The sequence below is a fragment of the Euprymna scolopes genome, chromosome 3 (genome assembly GCF_053919585.1).
Source record: "Euprymna scolopes isolate OS-2025 chromosome 3, ASM5391958v1, whole genome shotgun sequence".
Classification (NCBI taxonomy): domain Eukaryota; kingdom Metazoa; phylum Mollusca; class Cephalopoda; order Sepiida; family Sepiolidae; genus Euprymna; species Euprymna scolopes.
In genome coordinates, this window is record NC_136484.1 from 194338012 (window position 1) to 194361794 (window position 23783).

The following is a 23783-nucleotide window of genomic DNA, read 5'->3' on the forward strand; positions in this document are numbered from 1 at the left end:
TCACTGTGGTACCCGAGTAAGTTGGTCAGCTCTGTTATTGTGAGACTTAACAAGCCCTTCAGTGCATATTCCGAGGCCAAATCTCAGAGCATGGCGAGCCGATGCCTAATTAACTAATTTCAGAAGCTGTTTTGGTGCTCACTCTCATCTGTCCAGACAATGTGTCAGTTATCCACTGATATATACAAAGTCCGTAAATGAATGGTTTTCACTGCAATGCAAGGTTGACACCTGGCAGCATCAAATTTATACGCTTGTCCTCACGCATCACTTGGAGCTTGTGTCTTCATCTTTCACTGGATCGTCCTGGCTAATCTCAAACAAATGTCTTTGATCATCCGTGCTAGAAGAGGGTCTTGCATATCGTTATTCTACCCAACTGTCATAGCGTTGCCCTTTGTTTTACAAACACAGTGGTGACATAACCAGCCCCACACTGAGAAATGGCCAGTCAGTTTCCCGCACACTGAAAATACAATTCAACAGGTAAGTCTATTAGAGACTATTGAAAAGTCACTTCCACGCTACCATAACAGTTTTCCCTGCTTCTCCTGGACACATAATCCCAATACACGTGAGCCCAGTCTCAACTGTTCTGGGGTCTTGCTTGCTAGACCACACTTCTATAAATATTCCTTGACATGGGTTGCAAAACACACAGTTTCATTCACAAAAACGTTGTCAATATAAAAAGATGTAGCCGTATTTATGATCTCATCCTGGCTGAGGATGGCATTAACCCTGGCCTGCATTATTAAAGGGGAAGCATTAAACCCAAATCTGAGGCGGTTAATATCGTTGTCCCTTGATCTCCACTGTTATAATAAATTACTGTAACTCTTCAGGAAATGAATCATAGTTATTCCCCTTGGCCGGAACTAAGAATTCCACCATATTGATTTTGCCAAACACGTGTATATATTTTAAGCTGATAAAACCTTTACGAAAGGCATTCTTATTCATTCTTCTTTTATCATTTCAATTTTATCAGCTTAAGATAAAAAAAAAAAAAAAAAAAAAAAAAATGGACAAATTACTGCGGCCAGACAGATTTAACACAGAACCAACTGCTCCGAATTCGGAAAAAATATACAAACATTGGAATTTAACATTCGAATACTATCTATGCACGTTAAATAACGGCCAAATTGAAAACAATGCGCAAAATCTTTTCGCTTTGATCAATTCTGTCTCGGCGACAATTTTCGAAATTATAAGCGATGCCACGGATTACAACAACGCCATAGAAACGCTAGACGCTATTTATATGAAACCAACAAACATTGTATTTAACAGACATCAACTCCTGACAAGTAAACAGAAACCGACACAAACCATCGACGAGTTCATGCAACAATTGGAAGTATTCGCTAAATCTTGCGAATTTCAAGCGGTAAGTGCCGAGGAAAACAAAAAACAATATATACGGGACGCGTTCATTAGCGGCATCTCGTCTTCGTCTATCCGTCAGAACCTACTTGAAAAACCTTTCTCGACGCTACAAGAGACATTTACAGTGGCTAGGTCCCTAGAACAAGCGGAGAAGCATATGGCCAGCTTCGATTACCACCCGAGCGTAACAGCTACCGTAGTTCAACCAGAAGAAACTCCCTTAGCCGCTGTAAAAGGAAATACATTACAAAAAGGAATTTGTTTCTTCTGTGGGAACACACGGCATGCACGGGCGATGTGTCCTGCGCGTAATGCCGAGTGTAGAAAATGTAAAAAAAATGGCCATTGGGCTAAGGTATGTAGATCATCCTCCTCTCCTGCTGCTGTGTTGTACGACCCGGACTCCCCCCCACCCAATCTCTCCTGACTAGGAACGGGTGCCAAAGACATCACCTACACCAAATGCGAAATAAATGGGCAGGTAGTGAATGCTATGGTAGACTCCGGCAGCGTGGGGACGTTCATTAGCAAAAATACAGCAAGAAAGCTGAAACTTTTTGTTATCCCCAAACTGAAAACCGTAGCATTGGCGGACCCGAATCATCATGCTAAAATCAAAAATTAAAAATGATATGTCGTTGGCGGATCGAACTATCACAATTCAAATTCAGCATTACTTACCGCCCAGGAACGGAAAATACAGCTGCTGATACGTTTTCTCGCATCTCTGCATTAACGCACACTTTGCAAGACCTCCGCGACTTGCATGCTACACTATGCCATCCTGGAGTCACGCGACTCAGCCACTTCATCCGGACAAGAAACCTTCCTTTCTCTTTAGAACAAATTAAAAACATAACAGACACGTGCCCCTCCTGTTAGTATTTGAAACCTAAATTTGCCAGTTGTAACAAAGGAACACTCATACAGGCTATACTACCTTTCCAGCGATTAAACATTGACTTTAAAAGCCCTTTACCTACTTCTGTACGTGGTAACAAATACTTACTCACCATAATTGATGAATATACTCGCTTTCCCTTTGCCTTCCCCTGTAAGGATATGACTAGTAAAACCGTGATCCATTGCCTAAACCAACTATTTGCTATTTTTGGCATGCCCGATATGATACAGACTAACCGGGCTGCCGACTTCCTTGCAGGAGAAATCAAAGATTACTTACGTGGCAAAGGTATCGCCACCTCTAAAACAAGTAGGTATCACCCTGAGGGTAACGGGCAAGTTGAGAAGCTCAATGGAACTTTATGGAAGGCCATCCAAACGACCTTACACTCTAGCAACATGAAACTGCCTCATTGGGAAGATATACTACCAAACGCTCTCCATTCAATCAGGTCGTTACTATGCACTGCCACCAATACGACTCCTTATGAGAGAATGTTCAAATATAGTCGTAGATCTTCCTCCGGAACTTCTGTTCCCACTTGGGCGAAACCAGGCCCAGTATATGTCAGAAACCATACTAAGTCTAGTAAGCTCGACCCTCCAGTAACCCCTGCTACCTTATTAGACATCAACCCCTACTATGCTCATGTACGACTACCCTCTGGTGCGGAAACTACTGTCAATGTGCGAGACCTGGCCCCTAACTCCTCAAACCAAGAAGACGAACACGATGAAAACAATACTGCAAGCCCTGAAGCCCGTAAAGAACCGCCACCTGACGAAAACAATATCGACGTGGAGGAGAAGAATCCCTTACCTGATCCTGAACATATCCATACTAGCCACAATGTGGATGCTGAGAACAAAAATCCCTGTGAGTCAGTGCGGAGATCGTCCAGAATGCGGCGATTTCCAAGTAAATATAAGGACTTTTTAACCTAGTACTGAACAGACTAAATTTAACTTCTGTAATTCCATACTTAATTATTGTTGAAGGGGAAAATGTTATAATAAATTACTGTAACTCTTCAGGAAATGAATCATAGTTATTCCCCTTGGCCGGAACTAAGGATTCCGCCATACTGATTTTGCCAAACACGTGTATATATTTTAAGCTGATAAAACCTTTACGAAAGGCATTCTTATTCATTCTTCTTTTATCATTTCATCCACTGTTTGGAATGGCCAAAGAGATTTGTCAACAAGGACTTGCAAACAAGCTTGGTGTAAGTCTAGCACTGCAATGTTTGGTCCTTACTTGCTGTCACCATTCTCTCAATTTTTGCAAGCAAACATCCATGTTGGCCATATACACTTCTATGTACTCATTTAGCTCCTGATAATCCATAACGGCCAAACTTTCTGTTCGTTCTTCTGCACAACAGTCATAAGGGGAATTAGACCTTTTGCGGGGGCCAAGTTCATCCTCCGGATATGGCAGCAACCAGCCATTATCGATCCACATGTGGAGTTCATGATTATATTCCTCACAAATTTGTGCTGGGGCTGGATACTCTGCAAGTTTATTTTACAATGTAATTGGAGGTTGGTCAACAGCCCATTTTCATGATGCAGTCCACTTCTGAGTGTTCTTTTCATACTCTGCGGAAAAATCAGGCTCGATAATGGTGATAGTATCAAAATTGGTTTTGCTGAAATGTGGAAAAGTTACCTCATTGGAACTTGACACAGCTACTGCTTCCAGCCACTTGATTGCGTCCAGCCCAAGCAACAAATCAAATCCAAGTAAAACTAAACTTCTACAACTAAACTTCTATGTTAATGTTTAGCCTTGCACTAATGTTAACTTGCACAGCTCCTATTCCACAGCAGCTAAGTGTGCTTCCATCTGCTGTGAGCACAGGGTCACTTTCCTTGTTCATTTCTTACAACACGACTTGCGGACTAGTGACTGCATGTATCCAGTATTCACTAGAGATGTACGTGGTATTCCATTAATACAAACAGTTACAACCAGCAATGCAGCCATTTACAACAGTTTGGGGGATGAGATTGGCACTGAATTCTCGCCCCCCCCCCCCTGCTCGTTTCCCAGACAAAATCAAGCAATGTGTCCACACTGCTAACATCGATAGCACGTGATATTTCTTTAGGGCTTGACACCAACACCTCTGGCTGTCTCACTCTCCAGTAGACAATCGCTTGCCCTATGACTGGGTCCATTACAATTATAACATCAAAGGGAAGTATCCATCTCCTTAGGTGTGCTTTGTGCCAACCGTGCAGTTATTGCAGCTTGCTCTAGAACTCTTGTGCAGGTCTTTAAAATGGCACGAGCGTGTACCAGCACGTGTAACAGATCTAGATTATCCATTGCAGGCATTGATACGCTGCCAAACAGGACTGCAAACCTGTGTAGTTCCGCCAAAAATACATTGACCATCTCACTTATCTTGAAGATAGCGTGCTGAAAACTGCTTTCATGCAACAAAAGGATCCAAAGCAAAGGATGTGTACAGCGTTTTCTTTAGGCAATCAAAATCCACACACTTTTCCTCATTTAATTGCTGGTATTTTATTATTAATAAAAACACATCACCAATATATTATCCCTATATATATAAAATGAACTCATTTTTTCCCCTATGATTTTGACCTTCATAGGATTAAAAATCAAGACATTTCATGCAAATGTAATATACACAAACTACAGCACAATATCTGGGGTGTATTATAGGCATATTACCTCTCCACTTCCTCGATAATCGTAGATTCCTATATTTTTTCTGGTAAGAGTTCAATGCCACAATCAGTTAAAATCAATGGAAGTAGTAAAATCTTTTCACTCTAATTAATTCCTCCTTCCCTCGCCACCACTTGCACCGTTTCCAGGATCGTTCACAAGGACAGTTACGAAGGAATTTCGGTTTGAGTTTTCTTTACTTCGTAGTTGTTAAAAAAACTGGAATGGAATTTTACCATGCCTTTCCATTCTATGCTTCCTATTCAGTGAAACGCACCACGGAATTAACCGATACCGACATTCCCACAAACATTAATTCTTATCCCACACTTACTTTTACGTTGCTTAATTACCATTTATATTACTTCAACAAATTGCATAGCATACTATTCAAACACACTCTTACAGAAATTTGTGTTCTGCAATATGACTTCAGTTTACACATAGAAAATCGCGTTTACTAAAAAAAAAAAATAAACCCGAAACGAACTAACCTTGGATTCCATGTTTTACTACAACTCTTCTCCAACTCTTACTTTACGTATCCGACTTTAATTACGACACGTTTGTTTCTCTTTCAGCGGAGCATCATCGAATAACACTTAGCAGCCGATATTCGGGTAGTCAGTTTTTTGGGGGGGTTTTTTGCCTAAACATCTAGAATGGAATTTTAAACACCTTTTCATTCATTAAGTTTATGTACGTTTTCCATTTACTAAACTAGATTCCGTTGTATTTCTGTACCAAGAACACAGTTGCCTACAAAACTGGAATGGAATTTAATACTTCCTTCCTTTCAATTATTTAACTTAAAAAAATAAAAATAAAAACATAAATTTAGTTCTATTTCTTCGGAAGCGAGGGAGAAAAATATAAACATAACTTAGAATGTGGCATGTTTTTACAGTTTTTGCCAAACAAAATTAGTAATTCTTTCAATTTTTCGCACAAAAAACATACAGATAAAATTTAAATTAAAAAAATTTGGTTCCTTTTGTTTGCCAGGGATAAATAAATAGAGTTTCATTTCTTTGCCAGGAGGGGGTTACTGGAAACATCAACAATAATGTCATTTTTCCCCACCCCAAAAAAAAAAAAATTGGCCAATTTTTTTTCGCATAAAAAAAAAAACATTAAAAATCATTTCTGGTTTATTTCGTTTCCAAAATAACGTCCGCTGTTTGCATTTCCTTAAACTTTACTCCCGTCATATATTAGCTAAATCGTTTCATAAAATAGTAAACTCAGACATTTCATTCAGTATTTAAACGTTGAAATTATTTCTTTGGTCGGCAGCAGAGGGGGGGGAACAAGAACATAGAGTTCATTAGTTGAGTATATAACAATCTTTCACTTTTTACACAATACAATTTTTTTTTACAATATGCCACCAAAAAACTTCCCTTAGTCGTAATACAACAGCAGTTGCAACCAGAAAAAGAAGTCAACAATGGGGACATTATGAACAGTCAAGTTACTTTTGACCCAGACTCATATGAGGCGGAACAGTCTAAACCTATTGATATAAACACATATGTGGAACCATATTAGAAGCAATGCAGATACAAACACTACGTACAACTGCTCCTAAATCATCTTTCTTTTACTTAAATAAATTCAAACATGTTTATGTTACTATTTCTTGGTGGCCGAGCCGTTAACATCACACGTTTTTTTTTCATACTTTATTTTCCAACGTCGCCTCAAGGCTTCGGGTTCCATCTTTTCTACTTACCTACCAAAACTTTTTTTACCCCCCCCCCCGGGAACAAACACCCAGGCAACAATTTTTTATTATTCTTTTGTTTTGATTTACCCAAAACCACACACACAGCTCGAAACACCCGGGCAATGCCGGGTACCCCCGCTAGTTTTTAATAAAAACACATCACCAATATATTATTATTAATAAAAACACATCACCAATATATTATTATAAATAAAAACACATCACCAATATATTATTATTAATAAAAACACATCACCAATACAGTTAGGCTTTACAAATCTATTTGGGTTTTTATTCTTTCTTTATAACATACATGTATATGTATAAACCCTCTCCCCATGAGGGAGGCAGCAGCTACCAAAGCCCAACTGCTCTCTCTCTCTCTCTCTCTCTCTCTCTCTCTCTCTCTCTCTCTCTCTCTCTCTCTCTGCATGTTCAGAAAGATATTCCTTGCTCATTTCATTTGCCACATAAGACTAGTGGCTTCCGGTCTCCGTGACGTTATACCCAGATCCCTTAAATTCTAATTAGAAAAGTTCACTCAACTTTAATCTCACATGGACATTTACGATACTATTTACACAAGTATCTAAATATTATTAGAACACAAACTCTTTTCTTTTTGAAGTTAGTTTTCTCGTCTTCATTTCATAGAAAAGTTTTCCCAATTTTCTTAATCTGTTTTCAGTTCAAAATCAACAACCGGTATGGCTGCTTAAATAATAAATAATCAACAATAAAAAATGTACAAACCAATCAGTCTTTTTTTTAATTGCATTTTCACCCTAAAAAGACATACTGTCACTTTGATGTAGGGGACTACTATCTGGGACATGTTTTGCAAGGATACTATGTAGGGAGTTGAGCAGCAAGATGTCTGTTTATATCACACTTGAACTTCTGCATGAAGGGAATTCCAAAGTCTAGCAGCCCTAGAGAAAAAACTATTAGAGTAGAAGGTTTTCTAGATATTTGTACTGTGTAGGGGTGGGATTTTGCTGTTTGTTTGGTTTGTCGGGGTAGTTCGTCGGAGCACCTACCATTAAAATACTTGTAAAACAGGTGGAGGGATGCAACATTTCATCGATGGGACAGTGGCTTAAGCCTAGTTAATAGTGTGGGACCTATTAGGTTGGTGACTCTCTTTTGGACAAAAAAATGAAGAAAAAAGAAACAAGAACGACCGACCGCGTTTTTGTGTGGCTTACCTCGTGTTCATAATGAAGAAGAAAGAAACAAAAATGGCTGCCCTGTTTCTTTATATGCCTACTGGGTGACCACGAGGTATGCAAATGAGATGCTCCTGATTGGAGATAAAAGAGGAGTGATTTGGGGAAGGAGGACATTCTGAAGTTAGATCGCGAGCAGAGAAGTTGTATTTGTAGAAGAGAAAAGTCGGATTCGGGGAGAGAACAGCTAAAGTTGCAGAAGTTCGGTTTGGAGTTTGGTCAAGTGGTAACCAGAAAGTGAAAGTTCGGACAGCAGTGTCACGCAACCGACATTGTCTAAAAGGGAGAGACTAGTAGCAGATGCACAAGTCTAAATGTGGCAACAATACTCCATACATGGGCAAATGATGGCCTTGTAGAGGTAGAGGATACTTTCAGACATAAGTAACTTTCTAGCATGGTAGAGAGAGCCCATCTTCTTTGCAGCAATCTTAGTCATGAGTAAATTGGTGGAGTCTGTGTTAAATCGGGAAGTAGTCAACCACCTCAGCAAAAATAATCTCCTCAGTGACATACAATATAGTTTCCATCCTGCTAGATCTACAGCAGATATGTGCTAACAGTTATATCTCATAGAATTAGTAAATCTCTCGACGGAGGCTTCATTTCTAGGGCAATTGCTCGACATATCACAGGCTTTTGATAGGGTATGGCATAAAGGTCTACTGCACAAAATCTTCAGCTACGGTATAGCTGGATATGTTTTCTCAGTTATTAAATCATTTCTCTTTGACAGGTTTATAATAGTGGTTGATGGGCAGAAATCAGAAGCTCACTATTAATGCGGGAGTCCCTTAGGGTTCCATTCTGGGCCCAACTCTCTTCCTGATCTACATCAATGATCTCCCAAATCACATCCTAAGATAATTCGTAGACATTTATGCTGATGACACTATCATCTATGGCAAAGTCCAACATAAGCAAGTTCTTGATGAGCCGTTTCCCTTAAGTAATCTAATTTACCAAATTTCCACTATCAACGATTACTACGATATTGTCCCATTAACTACCATTCACTCATTAACCCTTATCCTTAAGTGGCCTTCGGGCCTTGATAAGTGTTGACTCCTTTGTAAAAAAAAAACTTTGACTTACTTGTCCATCAGCCTTGCTGGTGATGATGTTGACTCGTTTTGAGCTGATGCTGTCTAACAAAGGAAGTGGTGTCACATCCACATTCAATTCGTTGAAAATCTAGAAAAAAAAAAATCGTTTCAGTTAAATTAAGTTAAAAACAGTTCAAAATCAACCTCTTCTAAATTTCTTCCAAGTTTCTACAACACAATTTTATTGCTCCTTTGGGTCTTAATTTAAAAAAAAAATCACTTTCACAAGAAAATGTGTCTGAGAAAAATTTTTGGTACTTATATAGAGAATAACCCATTTTTATCAATTGTCTCCTTCCAAATTTCTTCCAAGCATGACAGATAGGGGCCCTACAGAAGCGAGCAAAAAAGGTAATTAAGTAAATATGCTATGAATGCAGTAACAACTGAATATATAGATAACAACCAAATCAAGGGAGGAAGAGAGTTGAAGAGTAAAACCGTTCCAATCATGTATCATGTAATCAATCAATGTCTAGGAAGTAAGACGAATGTGTGTAAAATTGAGTTCTTACAGAATTACATGGCGGTTTATGGATCAACCCGACATACATGTGTCTTTCTTTTTTTTTTTTCTTTTTTACGTCACCACTTATCAAGGCCGATAGGCCACTCAAGGATAAGGGTTAAAGAGTGTAGAGTAGTCAAAAGGACAATATAGTAATCAATAGTAATGGAAGTTCGGTAAATTTGTTAACTTAAGTGGAACGGCTCATCAGAAACTTGTTCACGTTGGACTTAAAGACAATCATATTATAGACAGCTGGAAAGCAGGAAAACGAAAGACAATTCCACAGGCGTGCAGTTCGTTGAAGAACTAGCATTGTATGTGTTTAACGCACACATGCACGCACACACACTTGATAATGAATACATAACATGTCATTATGTAAGCAGAATCACAAAGTGTACACACATTGATAGCAGTACATACATGGTGTACAACGTACGTTTCTAGGAATTGCTGCTTTGGATATCATTTTTTTTTTAAATCAGTTCTAGAAGACAATTTGTGAGAGAACCATTTTATTCAATAATTCATTTATTGGTTCACAGAAGATTTTGTCTTGATTTACCTAATCTCTTTTCAATGTTGTCATTAAAGAGTTTTAAAAAGATCAACCTGGAGAAGAAATTAGATGTGTTTGATTCCAAGTTCCTTAGAAATATTTTCAGGATCAAATTGAGTGATCAAACTACCAACCAAAAAGTCAGAGACTGCACTAAGTAACAGGTAGTATTGTCAATAATCTGAAAATGATGTCTAGGCTGCCTTGGACATATTCTAAGGTTAATCCCAGAGAGAATTGCCAACCAAGTGCTTCAATGGATCTCTGATGAAAAAAGAAGAAGACCAAAAATCAACTGGAAGCAGACAATTGAGATTTGATTGCAACGGGAAGAAACTGGAGGAGTGCTGTGGATCTGTTTTGCATATAAATACGTCACCCCTTTTATTGATGGGATGTATTTTTTTCCTTTTTTTGTTCGTTTTAAATATTTTTTTGTGCTTAAAAGTTATCCATGGACATGCGTATTTCTGGTTATCAGCCGTTGTTAGTTTGGCTAAACTTTTTGGCAAGGATCAAAATCATGACAACACAATCTGCAGTCTGGCATTTTATAACTGAGCCATGAACCTTTGTCAAATTTTATGCACGATTTTTATTGCTTTTAAATAGAAAATATGTTGTTCTTATTTTTTTTCTTTAGCTATATTATAATTATTTCCTTATTCCATGGAGTTTCAAATTATTTCCATTGAATTTAGATTAACAGTTTTTTGTATTTTGATTTTGCTACCTGCTTTTTGTTTGTGTCACTCCTTTTCTTGACGAGATATATTTTATTGAAAATTTTGAAAATTACAATTCACACCATTTACTAATCGAACAAGGGTTACAAAATAAATATAATTATTTCCTTATTCCATGGAGTTTCAAATTATTTCCTTTTTCCATAGAATTTCAGAGGAAGAACAGTTGCCAAAATAACTTTTACATAGATTAGCATTAATTTTGCTGGTTAGCACAAATATTGAAAATTTCAAAGTATGACAGAAGTAATATTCCAAAGATTATACATATATATATATATATATATATATATATATATATATAGTCAGGTCATGTCATATGCTACTGGTACCATGTAACCCAGTACTACCTGCCTCATGGTCGGGTCACCAGCGACTAAACTGGTTCCCCCACCAGACTTGTTTGGTGAGGAGGATGGCTAGTCTCCCTGAAGGATTAAAAACAAGACCTTACAAAGGGCAAATGAACCCTTTTTCGGGGTCCACGGCCAACTAGCACCGTGTATATTTGTGTGTGTATATATATATGTCTTGGGGTGGAGAGGGCTCCCGTAAGCCGTGGTGAAGGCAACCTGTCTAGAAGCAAATCTCTGATTTAAAAAAACATAAAGCGGAAGACCAGTACCCGCATTAAGCTGGTTTGGAGTTTAACTTGTTGCTGGCTATCTTGCTCTTGCTTGTTGCTGGATCTCAACATTTTGAACCGAGAGAGACACTTAGCTGTCGTACAAAGCTAAAACTCTGTAACATCATCTTTGCATAGATACTCCCTCAGGCGTTTTGGCTCATGGAGATTAAGTGTCTGACAAGACGTTGCAATCATCATATATATATATATATATATATATATATATATATATATACTAGCATGGGTACCCGGCATTGCCCGGGTTGCCATGAAATTCTGTTTGACCACACCTAAGGATATTAATCATTTTCATTATAGGCAACAATTTCAAAAACAAAAGGATAAAAACATGTAAATGTAATCATACAAAAAAAGAAGTACGTGAGACCCTATTTCGGCAGAAGGGAGACAAAGAGAAGAAACTATTCTCCGGATATTGAGCACTTTTTGTTGTTCGTGCGTTAAAAAGAAACCCCCCCCCCAAAAAAAAAAATAAATAAATAAAAATAAATCAAAACAACTTTTGTTCCAATAAAAATAGCAGCGAGTCCCGAACGAACAAAAAAAAAATTAGACTCATGCGTAATATGCATATTTTTTTTAGTTTTTTTAGTTTTTGTAAAGGCACTTTTTCTACTTGCTTTTTTTTTTTTGTAAATAAAGGAAATTTTTTTATTTGCTATTTTTTAGGGGGGGGGGCTTTTTCGATTTGCTTTTTTGGAGTCGGGGGAGCTTTTTTGTTTCTAAAAGTTTGGCTGAAGTTTGAATTCGAAGTGGTCAAAGTTTCAGTATAGCTGTTTCAAGAATATTAAAAACAAACAACTGGAATTTTTTCAGTTTATTCATGTGTTTTTTTTTTATATTTAAAAAAACAAAAAAAAATATTTTTCTGTCTACACAAAATTATTTTTTCAAGCTAGAAACTTATTGAGATTACCAAATTATTTTATTTGGTGAAGAGTTTATTTTATTTCAAAATTTATAGGGGGAGATAACTCTACATCTTTAAAAAAAGTTGATGTCGGAAATAATTCCAAATAAATTAAATTAAATATGTTATGAATTAAATTGTTATTTAAAGTTTCAGACGACAAATACCGAAAAATTGACTAAAAACATTTATTTCTTCAACTGGGCACTTTTCTACAGGGAAAGGTCGCTTTTTTCGACGATATTTTCGAAAGTCATCCCCCCTTTTGGATTGTCTAGCCTTAATTTAAACCTATGTCACTTCCAGTTTGATGGTGGTTGTAACAGCAATGACGTCACATTTTTTTCCCGTTCTTTTCCTCCTTCATGGTACGGGTTCGAGCCTGCCTTCCTACTACCACTTTTTTTTTTTTTTGCTCAACACACACCTCCAAACACCTGGACAACACCGGGCACCCATGCTAGTATATCTATAAAAGTGAAAATGTCTGTCTGTCTGCCTGTCTGTCTGTCAGTCTGTGTGTGTGTCTGTCTGTGTACATTCCCCACACAATAACTCTGTCAATTTTCAGTCTACAGACTCGAAATTTGATATACAGGGTATTCAGATTTGGGAAAATCTTTGTAATCCGTTTTCGTCCAGAAATTTGGCTTTTCAATGATTTGACCTTTGAGAACTCTACCAAACTCCTCCGACAATTTTCAGTATAAACAATTGAAATTTTAGTCATAGGTTTCTTCGACATGGGTCTAACTTAATAACTTGATTTGAGCCCAAAACAATAAATGTTAAGGGGTTAAAATTAAAAAAAAATTGACCTCTGTAATCTCTATCAAATTACTCAGACAATTTCTGGTCTAAACATTTGAAATTTTACATAAAGGGTATTCAGAGATAGGGCAAGCTTTTAATCGGTTTGGGTCGAAAATTTGAGCTACTAATATATAAATGTATGTATGTATGTTTGCATGTCTGTCTAAAACTTTCGACAGAGACAACGAATTTTCACAAGATCAGTATCGTTTTGAAGCTCGACCCTTCAGACGACAAATACCGAAAAATTGGCTAAAAACATTAATTTCTTCACCCTCAACTGGGCACTTTTCTACAGGGAGGGGTCGCTTTTTTCACCAATATATTTGAAAGTCATCCCCTCTTTTGGATTGTCTAGCCTTAATTTAAACCTACGTCACTTCCGGATTGGTTGTGGCCATAACAGGAAAAGACATCACGTTTTTTTCTCGTTCTTTTCCTTCTTCGCGGTATGGGTTCGAGCCTGCCTTTCTACTACCACTTTTATTTTTTTTTGCTCAACAAACACCTCCAAACACCCAAGCACCTATGTTAATATATATATATATATACACATGCTGCATGGCATTGCCCAGTTGTAAAATACGCTTTTTTTAACATAGGCATCACCACTTATCAAGGCCAGGGACCACTCGAGGATAAGGGTTAAGAGTGTACAGTAGTCAATTGGACAATATAGTAATCGTTAGTAATGGAAATTCAGTAAATTTGTTTACTTAAGTGGAACTGCTCATCAAGAACTTGTTTACATTAGACTTGAAGACAACCATATTATAGTCAGCTGGAAAGCAGGCAAATAGAAGACAATTCCATAGGCGTGCAGTTCTAAGAAAGAAGCTTTGTTCATGGAATCTACGTTTAGGTTTAGGCACAGATAAAGAGTGGGGGAAATTATTGGTAGTGTTTTCAGCTAGTCTAGTGTTTCTTGTGAAAATTTGGCAAGGGGGGACCATAGATTGAAGCTCAGATGAGCACTTGCCATGAAAATAACAATAAAGCGGGGACAAACTCGCAACATCTCTTCTGTCAAATAGAGGTTGCAGGGACGAGGCTACGAAATCTATTTTGAACTCTATCAAGGCAGGATAAGTCCTTTCTAGCAGTTCCTGTCCAGATGTGGCAACAATACTCCATCCTTGGACGTACCTGGCTCTTATATAGATAGAGAATTGCATCAGTAGTGAGATATCTACTGGATCGATAGAAGGATCTGACCATTTTTCCAGCGGCCTTGGCAATAGATTTGATGTACGTGTTCCATTTCAGATCAGGAGTAAAGGTCAAGCCCAGAAGCTTGTCAAAACATGAGGCCTCCCCAAGACAAGAGCCATTCATTTCAATTGATGCCAGATGGGGATCAGAACGTTGATGATGTAAAGATAAATGCATTAATAGTAACCAGCCACCTCTTTCCCCATTGTACAACATGCTCAAGATCAGAGGAGAGAGAATCTAAGAGAATTTGCGGTGAATTCAATGTCCATAATGTGGAATGGCTGACCCACTCAAATAAAACCGATGACGAGGGGAGGTTCTGTCATTATTTTTCCACTTCCTATGACCTCACTCAGATTGTTCACGAACCCACCCATGTGCTCGATACACCCGGTCAATATGCAAGCCTTCTAGACCGTTTCCTCACAACATCCCCTGATCTATGTTTATGTTCCGTTCTATCTCCTCTGGGATCCTTCAACCACTCTGTTGTAGCAGTTAAGATAAAAATGAAATGTAATAAGTCTTCAGACGTACCTCTCCACCGTACTGTATATCGATACTCTATGGCTGACTGGGATAGCTTCCGTACATTCATATCTGATTTACCTCTGCACTCTATGTTTAAAAAGGAAGTGTCCTCTATAGTATCAGATCTGACCGAATGGTTAATTGTAGGCATAGACCAATTCATACCATCTAAAAAATTCCAACAAAAACCTAACAGCCAGCCATGGTTCTCCCCAGAATGTGCTGCTGCTATCGCGCACAGAAATCACTTTTTCCATAGCTACCAACATAATAGATGCACTGAGACTAAAGCTGCTTTCAGGACTGCCAGCAACCACTGTAAAAGAGTAATAAAAAAATGCAAGAGAGCTATATGCCCAGTCTGTTAAATCCAAGGTAGCTGATCAGACGCTTGGTACCCACCAGTTTTGACAAATAACAAATAGGATCCAAAACAGAAGTGTGCGTTCTATCCCAACCATTATCAATGACCCAGAGGTCATCTCGTCAGCATCAGACAAGGCCAAACTATTTGCAAAGAACTTTTCAGCTAATTCTACCCTATGCGACGAAGGCCATCAACTCCCCATATTTCCTCCTATAACACAGAACACGCTAGGTAACATACAAATATCCGTGCATGAGGTTGCCAAGCTAATCAAGAACCTTGATTCCAGTAAAGCAACTGGCCCTGACAGCATCCCAATTATAGTGTTAAACAAGCTTCAACCAGAACTTGCTCCCATACTTAAAAAACTGTTTAAGCGCTGCCTTAAGGAGAAGTGCTTTCTGACTCCCTGGAAGACCTCATCAGTTTGCCCTGTATTTAAGAATTCAGGTGATAAGTCATCTCCCTCTCAGTACAGACCACTAAGTCTCCTGTGTGTCATGAGTAAGTTACTGGAATCCATATTAAATAGAGAAATAGTCAACCACCTCAGCAGAAACAACCTTCTTAGTGACGCAATATGGTTTCCGCTCTGCAAGATCTACCGCAGATGTGCTGACAGTTATATCTCATAGGATTAGTGACTCTCTTGACAAAGGCTTCCTTTCTAGGGCAATTGCTCTTGACATATCAAAGGCCTTCAACAAGGTATAGCATAAGGGTCTACTTCACAAGATTTCCAGCTACGGTATAACTGGAAATGTTTTCTCAATCATTAAATCATTTCTCTCCGATAGACTTATAAGAGTAGTGGTCGATGGACAAAAATCAGAGGCCTGCAGTATTAATGCTGGAGTCCCTCAGGGGTCAATCCTGGGCCCAACTCTCTTCCTGATCTACATCAATGACCTCCCTAAACACATACTTAAATCATTCGTTGACATCTATGCTGATGATACGACCATCTTCGGCAACACATCAAAGGCTGTAAATGACAAAGTTCTCTCTGATTCTCTTTCCTCTGATCTCGAGGGCGTGGTTCAGTGGGGGAAGACGTGGCTGGTTACCTTTAATGCATCTAAAACCAAAGTCCTATCCTTACATCATCAACGCTCTGATCCCCAGCTGGCATCAATTGGGATGGATGGCTCTCGTCTGGGAGAGGCCCCGTGTTTTGACAAGCTTCTGGGTTTGACCTTTACTCCTGATCTGAAATGGAACACGTACATCAAGTCTGTTGCCAAGGTCACTGGAAAGATGGTGGGATCCTTCTACCGCTCCAGAAGATATCTCACTACTGATGCAATTCTCTATCTATATAAAAGCCAAGTACATCCAAGAATGGAATACTGTTGCCATATCTGGGCAGGAGCTGCTAAAAACAGCCTATCCTGCCTTGACAGAGTACAAAATAGACTTTGTGGCTTAGTGGGGGATGCCCTTTTCTCTACCCTGCAACCTCTCTCCCACAGAAGAGACGTTGCGAGCCTATCCTTGTTTTATCGTTATTTCCATGGCAGGTGCTCGTCTGAACTCCAATCTCTGGTTCCCACTCGCCAATCTTTCACGAAAAACACCCGTCTAGCTGAATCCACTGTGAAAAATTTCCCCCACTCTTTATCTGTGCCTAAGTCAAAACGTGGATTCCATGAACAAAGCTTCTTTCTTAGAACTGCACGCCTGTGGAACTCTGTTCCGTCTGCCTGCTTCCCACCTGACTACAACTTGGATGAGTTCAAGTCCAACGTTAACAAATTCCTAATGAGCTGCCCCCTTAAGTAATCACTTCATCAAATCTCCACACTAACGTAATGTACTTGCAATAACCCTTATCCCTGAGTGGCTTCCGTGCCTTGATAAGTGGTGACCACTGTGTAAAAAAAAAAAAAAAAAAAAATTAGGTTATTGGATTAGGAAACTTAGCAGAAATAATGAAAATTTTGAATTAAATGGTCAGTAGTGGACAGAGGGAGGAAGTACAGCCCCGGGAAATCAAAACGGTGCAATTTGTGTTTATTGGAAGCCTTCTACATCTTGAATTCCAAAGAGGAAATTTTGAATAAAAGACTTGATGCCATGCAGGGATGTCTTCATAGAAAAAGATTTCTGCTATCACGCCTTAAATGTAACTGAGGCATTAATCTTTTTATTTTTTTTACAATAATAAGGATCATCAGATGCTAGGATTAAATTTTAATGTAGAGTTAAATAGCTAGAATTGTTACAATCTAAATGAACGATCCAAATCCCACTAGCGAATAAAACTTCCATTCTTCTTAACTGGATAGGAAATATAAATAAGGTATACAGCTCATTTAAGAATGGTTTTCTCCATAACGGTGAGCATCCTTGTATTCAATCATAGCAGTATGGACGGTGAAATAAGGGTTACCCTCTTCAAATCAATAAAACAACTTAGCAATTAAACCAGTTATTATTAAAAAATAAAAATTAAATTAGCAATTTGGGGGTTGCAAAATTTATGTAAATATAATTTCATCAGATTTTGTCATCCATACACCTCAAGTTGGTAGAATCATACTGACTTACTTATTTACCTACAGCAATCCCTGTTCTAAATGTTTTTACCCATAAATGCAGGAGTAGACACACTTGTAACCATGGGTGGTTTTGCTGTCAGAATAATAACTACGGGATATATATTTTATTTATTTAGACACCCAAAAATACAACGCATGAATTAAGTGATTAGTAACAGAGGCGGATTTTTTTTTTTTTGTTTTACACAGTGATCACCACTTATCAAGGCACGGAAGCCACTCAGGGATAAGGGTTATTGCAAGTACATTACGTTAGTGTGGAGATTTGATGAAGTGTTTACTTAAGGGGGCGGTTCATTAGGAATTTGTTAACATTGGACTTGAAGACATCCAAGTTGTAGTCCAGTGGGAAGCAGGCAGACGGAACAGAGTTCCAAAGGCGTGCAGTTCTAAGAAAGAAGCTTTGTTCATGTAATCCACGTTTTGACTTAGGCACAGATATAGAGTGGGGGAAATTTTTCACAGTGGATTCGGCTAGACGGGTGTTTTTCATTAAACCCATGGGCTAAGACCATTCTTTGAGATCAAAACAAAATCTATATACTTAATTGGTTAAGTAAGCCATCGTAGCAAGTTCTGGATCTGTCTGATTAAGTTAAATCAATTATTAAATTAATTATTAAATCATAGACGCCTTCTCGTAATCAATAAACCAAAAACACAAAACGGCCTGAATTACCTCCCTTTGACCATTATAGGATACAAATCGACCCAATTTCAAACAAAATTAACTAACAGTACTTAACAATATAATTGGATTATCTCCCTTCATCTTATCCTACTTAGCAATATGAAAACGTTTTTCAAGTAGAATAACAATGAATCTTAAAACATTAAAAAACAATTAATAGATTAGAATACTTCACCCGTAATATTATACAAGGATTTTTTTTTATATATATCTTTAATACACCCATTTTATTTACGCTTGTATTCAATCAAACTTTGAAACTAAAAGGGTCTTAAATCCGAGCACAATTACCTGCCACTAATACAAAACTAAAACTAACCGTAACATTTTTGCAAGGCTGTTACGGCCATAATATCGAAACAAAAATTTTTAAAATTAAGTATTGGGTAACAAAGAAATAACAAGATCTAATTTAGGAACCCAACGAATGGGATATATAATAAAAAATAATTAAAAAATTCTTGTAGCAACTTGTCATGATTCTGCTCTTAAATAAGGATACGAAAATTAGGCGATATATTAATATTTAAATGGGATTTTCCGTAACCACAACAAAGGTAGGTGTTTCTCGCATGCCTTTCTAGCATGGGATTTCCCCTTCCTTCCTTCTCTTCAAAAAAATGCTCCATTGCTAAAAGTGTGCTTATTCATAAAGTCTGAAGAAATGCTGGTTTTGAAAATTTTCAAACGACATAATGCTTGAAATTGTCGAACTGGACATGGAAACAATTGTAACGTAAATTGAAATACATTTTTTGTTGCCACCAACACCTTGTTTGGAAGTTTTATTTTTGCTTACACAGTATATATATATATATATATATATATATATATATATATATATATATATATATATATATATACTAGCTGAACCCGGCCACGTATTGCTGTAGCTCAGTTTGTTAAAATGGAACACATGTGAAAGTAGAGAAAAGTTTGATTCTTTTTTTCAAGAGAATGCACAAATTATTTTTTTTTTAACAGATGTTAAGAAAATAAACAGAAAAATACTTCCATCATTAATTATGCAAAAAAATAAATAAAATGTTGATTTAGTGTTTCAATATGCTTATAAATTACGATAAAACTTGCTGAGTATGCACTGTTTTACGGTTGTTGTAAAAATGGAACGGAAACTTAAATTGCGCTTCATTTTAATCTTTCTTAATTTTTTAATTGTGCCCCCCCCAAACGAATATAATCAAAACAGTAACATTCAACAATTGTACTTTATGTATATAAAACACAAAATATTTATTAAAAAAAAAATTTAAAAAAAAAAAGTTAATAACGAAAGGGAAATAATTCCATTTTTAAACGAAAAAGTCAGTTTACCTAACTTACTGTATTAATGCTATTTTTTTTAAGCAAGAAAAAAAAAAGGTAAATATCCAGATACGCTACTACAGAACACCGACCACTCTAATTTGTTTTTTTATAGGTAATTGAGGTCGCTGACAACGAATCTGATAGTCAAACTTCGGGCAAATTTACCGTTTGCATGGTATTTACCCCTGAACCCACAAACTTCTTTCCACCATTTTGCAGCTTCCGTTTATGCTACGCATATGCACGCTGTAGCATAAACGACGGCTTCACCAAGCAAACTACGTTTGGAGGGAGGGGATTTTTTTTTTTTCCAGGACATAGAATTTTCTAATTTTCCAAAATACATTATAGCGCTTTTTGGGCGGAAAATTTAAAATTAGCTGAAAAAGAAATAAAATAAGAAAAGGAAAGCACACCAAGTTGGAGTGGAGGGGGGGGGGGGGTAATTTACCTGTTTTTTTTTTGTTTTTTTTTTTACCTGGAACATCGAATTTTCAAATTTTCCGTAAGTAACGCACCGACATTTACCAATTAGAACACCATTTAATATTTTCCGAAGATTTTACTTTGTACATTGGGTGTGCGAGCGGGGGGGGGGATGTGATGATGTTGGGGCGCGCGCGCCAACATCACATCCCCCCCCCAAACAAATTAGAGTGGTCGGTGTTCTGTAGTAGCGTATCTGGATATTTACCAAAAAAAATATTTAGGTTTGGCTATAAATTCCTAAACTCATTTCACCCTAAATAATTTAGGTGACTGAAATAGGAATCTAATTGAATCTTTAATTTCCTGAATAGTATGCTAGAATTCATTTTTCTTCGAGTTATATCGAATTCGTAATGTTACTGTAAAAATTATTTTTTATTGTTACAAATTACGATGCTTTAAAAAAAGCAAAAATAAATTCTTGCGTTTTTTATTTACTACTGAAAACCATAACTTTAGTAAAGGTATTTTTTGTTTAAACAAAATAAAACATTTTCACTAAGAGTTAAGTAAAAATAATTAGTTCATTATATTCTGCGATCATTATTTGAAAAATACTGCAATTTTCATTAAAATTCGTTAATTTCCTGATTTTTGGTGAATTTTTAAGTAAAGGTAGGAGTCAAAATGTGTATACACTTTGAGCGTCGGCATTCATTTTGCGACCACATGTGGCTAATTTAAATCAAAGTTCAATCACATGGTTACATTATCAATAATCATGTAATCAAACTCATTGAAAATTTACCGATATTGTAAACACATTCTGTTTACATTAAGCCTGTGGTGTTTTTTTAATGATGCAATGTTGTCAACTGAGATTTAAAAAAAAAACGCGAGATCAGGAGAAAGAAATGTCCAGAAAATCGCTAGATTTTTAACTTATCGTCTGAAATTTTCAAAAATCGCTAATCTCCCCCCCCCCCGCAAAAAAAAACTCCATAATGTTCCGTGTTTTCTCACTATGGGTTTGTATTACTGTGCACATAGATTCGAAAAAGTTGTCAAAAAACAAATATATAACAAATAAATGTTATCAAAGGCAAGATAAGTTACTTTTCTACCTAACTGGATATATTTTTCGTGTTTTTATTCAATGTAACATGTTTATTCAGCTCGAAAACCATACAGTGTTTACCGATGTATTGGAACATTCAAGATGGAGTCTGATTCTCTCTTTAACACGGTAAGTTTGGGAAAAGATGTTATAAATAAAAAACCGGATAAAATACTGTTAAAAACTCGCTCAATACATGTTACTGTGACATAGGTTGACATATATTCGGCGGGTTTTTAATAGTATTTTGTATAGTTTTTTATTTATAACACCTTTTTCCAAACTTACGGTGTTAAAGAGGGTGTGAGACGCCATCTTGAATTTTCGAATACATCGGTAAACACTGTATGTTTTTCGAGCTGAATAAATATGTTACATTGAATAAAAACACGAAAAATATATCCAGTTTGGCAGAAAAGTAACTTATCTTGCCTTTGATAACATTTATTTGTTATATATTTGTTTTTTGACAACTTTTTCGAATCTACGTGTACAGTAATACAAACCCCTTCGGAGGTTGGAATGTCCCCCCCCTCCACCTAAAATGTACTTGGAAAAATCGATTTTATAGTGAGATTTAAGAATGGTTAGTCGAAAAAAAGGTGAAAAACAAAACAAATAATCAATAAATAATTGTTACCAAAGGCAATAAATGCTACTTTTTTTTATTTACATGAATGAGTTTATTTTATGTTTTCAAGTATTTTCACGCGCTTTTCTTTATTTTTTAATAATCTAATGCGGGTGTGTGGGTGCCAAATATCTCCAGATTTTCTAGAATTCTCCGCTAGATTGCAAACAAAATCTCCAGATCTAGCAGGAAAACCGCTAAATTGTAACACTGGTCACGTGACAGGAAGCGGTAATAAATAATTGTCCCCAAATAAAAAAGATGGCCTCTCGGTACAAAGAAAAACACCTATTTATCATAGAAAAATTAAGTATAATGTTATAATTAAAGAGAAATATATAAAAACACACATGGATATAGTAAACATATTATACCAAAACGTGGAAGCCATCCGTCCAGTGGTTTTTTAGACAATTAATTCCGAACGAACCAACAGTTACATTTTTATATATATATATATATATATATATATATATATATATATATATATATATAATTATAAAACTCAAATGACCTTGTAACGAGTGATGTAACCCACTTTCCAGTTTACTTGCGCATGCGCGCATAAACATTAACCCATAACACCGTAAACAAATAAACACAAATCACTTCTTTTGCAGATTTTGACCTGTGCACTGAAATATACACATTATTATTTCAAAATTGTTATTTAACATGGGAAGAGTGGGGGTGTTTTGCAACTATTCTTTATTACAACTATACTGTCGCTATTTTCTTACAACTAAAAACTTTAACCCGTTGACAAACATAAAAACAATTGTAGTAAAGCCAAGGCTACTACTACTACTACTACTACTACTCTCTAGCCGTCCTTTTTCCTTCCTTCTTTCTTTTTTATTTTTGTTTACATTTCTAGATACAAAATAGTTGTGTGAGAACATTAATTTGTTGACACATTTACTAATCTGTTTCAATATTAGTTTTATTTTATTTTATTTATTTATATTTTATTTTTTTGCTTCAGGTTTTATTAATTATTTTTGTTTTTAGATTTTAAGTTTCTATAACTTGGTTGAAGGATTCCAATATGGGTTTTTCATTCTTATATTTCTCATCGGTAAGTTCATGTGCGTTTTTGCTGCTAAATGATTTTCGTTGGCGTTCAATTCGTAGGAAAATTTAATTTTCGATTCTGGAGCGATTATTCGGAAAAATAGGTAACTTTAAATGAATAGGGAGGATTTTTTTTTCATGTTTGAGTGATCTGTCTGATTTTTCATTTTAATATACTTTTATAGAAATGTTTCTGTTATGTCAAAAATAAAACCTATTTTCTTTACGCCACAAGTGTCACGCTCATGCATGAATTCCATAGCTAATATAACATACTGACCAAACAATAAATAAATAAATAAATAAATAAATATATATATATATATATATATATATATATATATATATAAAAATTACAATAAGTTTACCAAGGTAATCAAAATGGTAAACTTAAAAAGTTAATATTTACAAGTAATCTCAACCAGATGTAAAAGCTCAATATATATATATATATATATATATATATATATATATATATATATATATATATATATATATATATATAAATAATATATATATATATTTGTATATTTATATTATTTATATATTTATCTATCGAACATAAATAATAAGAATCAATGGTC

The 23783-nt window shown here is 36.3% G+C and overlaps 1 protein-coding gene across 1 annotated transcript in view; it reads right to left on the reverse strand.

The window, feature by feature from the left end:
• Window positions 1-23783, reverse strand: part of LOC145260460 (dynein axonemal intermediate chain 4-like) — a 160170-nt gene that overhangs the window by 114685 nt on the left and 21702 nt on the right. The window contains exon 3 of the mRNA XM_080118537.1: window positions 9056-9154. Within this exon, the coding sequence (XP_079974663.1) occupies window positions 9056-9154 (99 nt within the window). The remainder of the gene's footprint in view (window positions 1-9055; window positions 9155-23783) is intronic.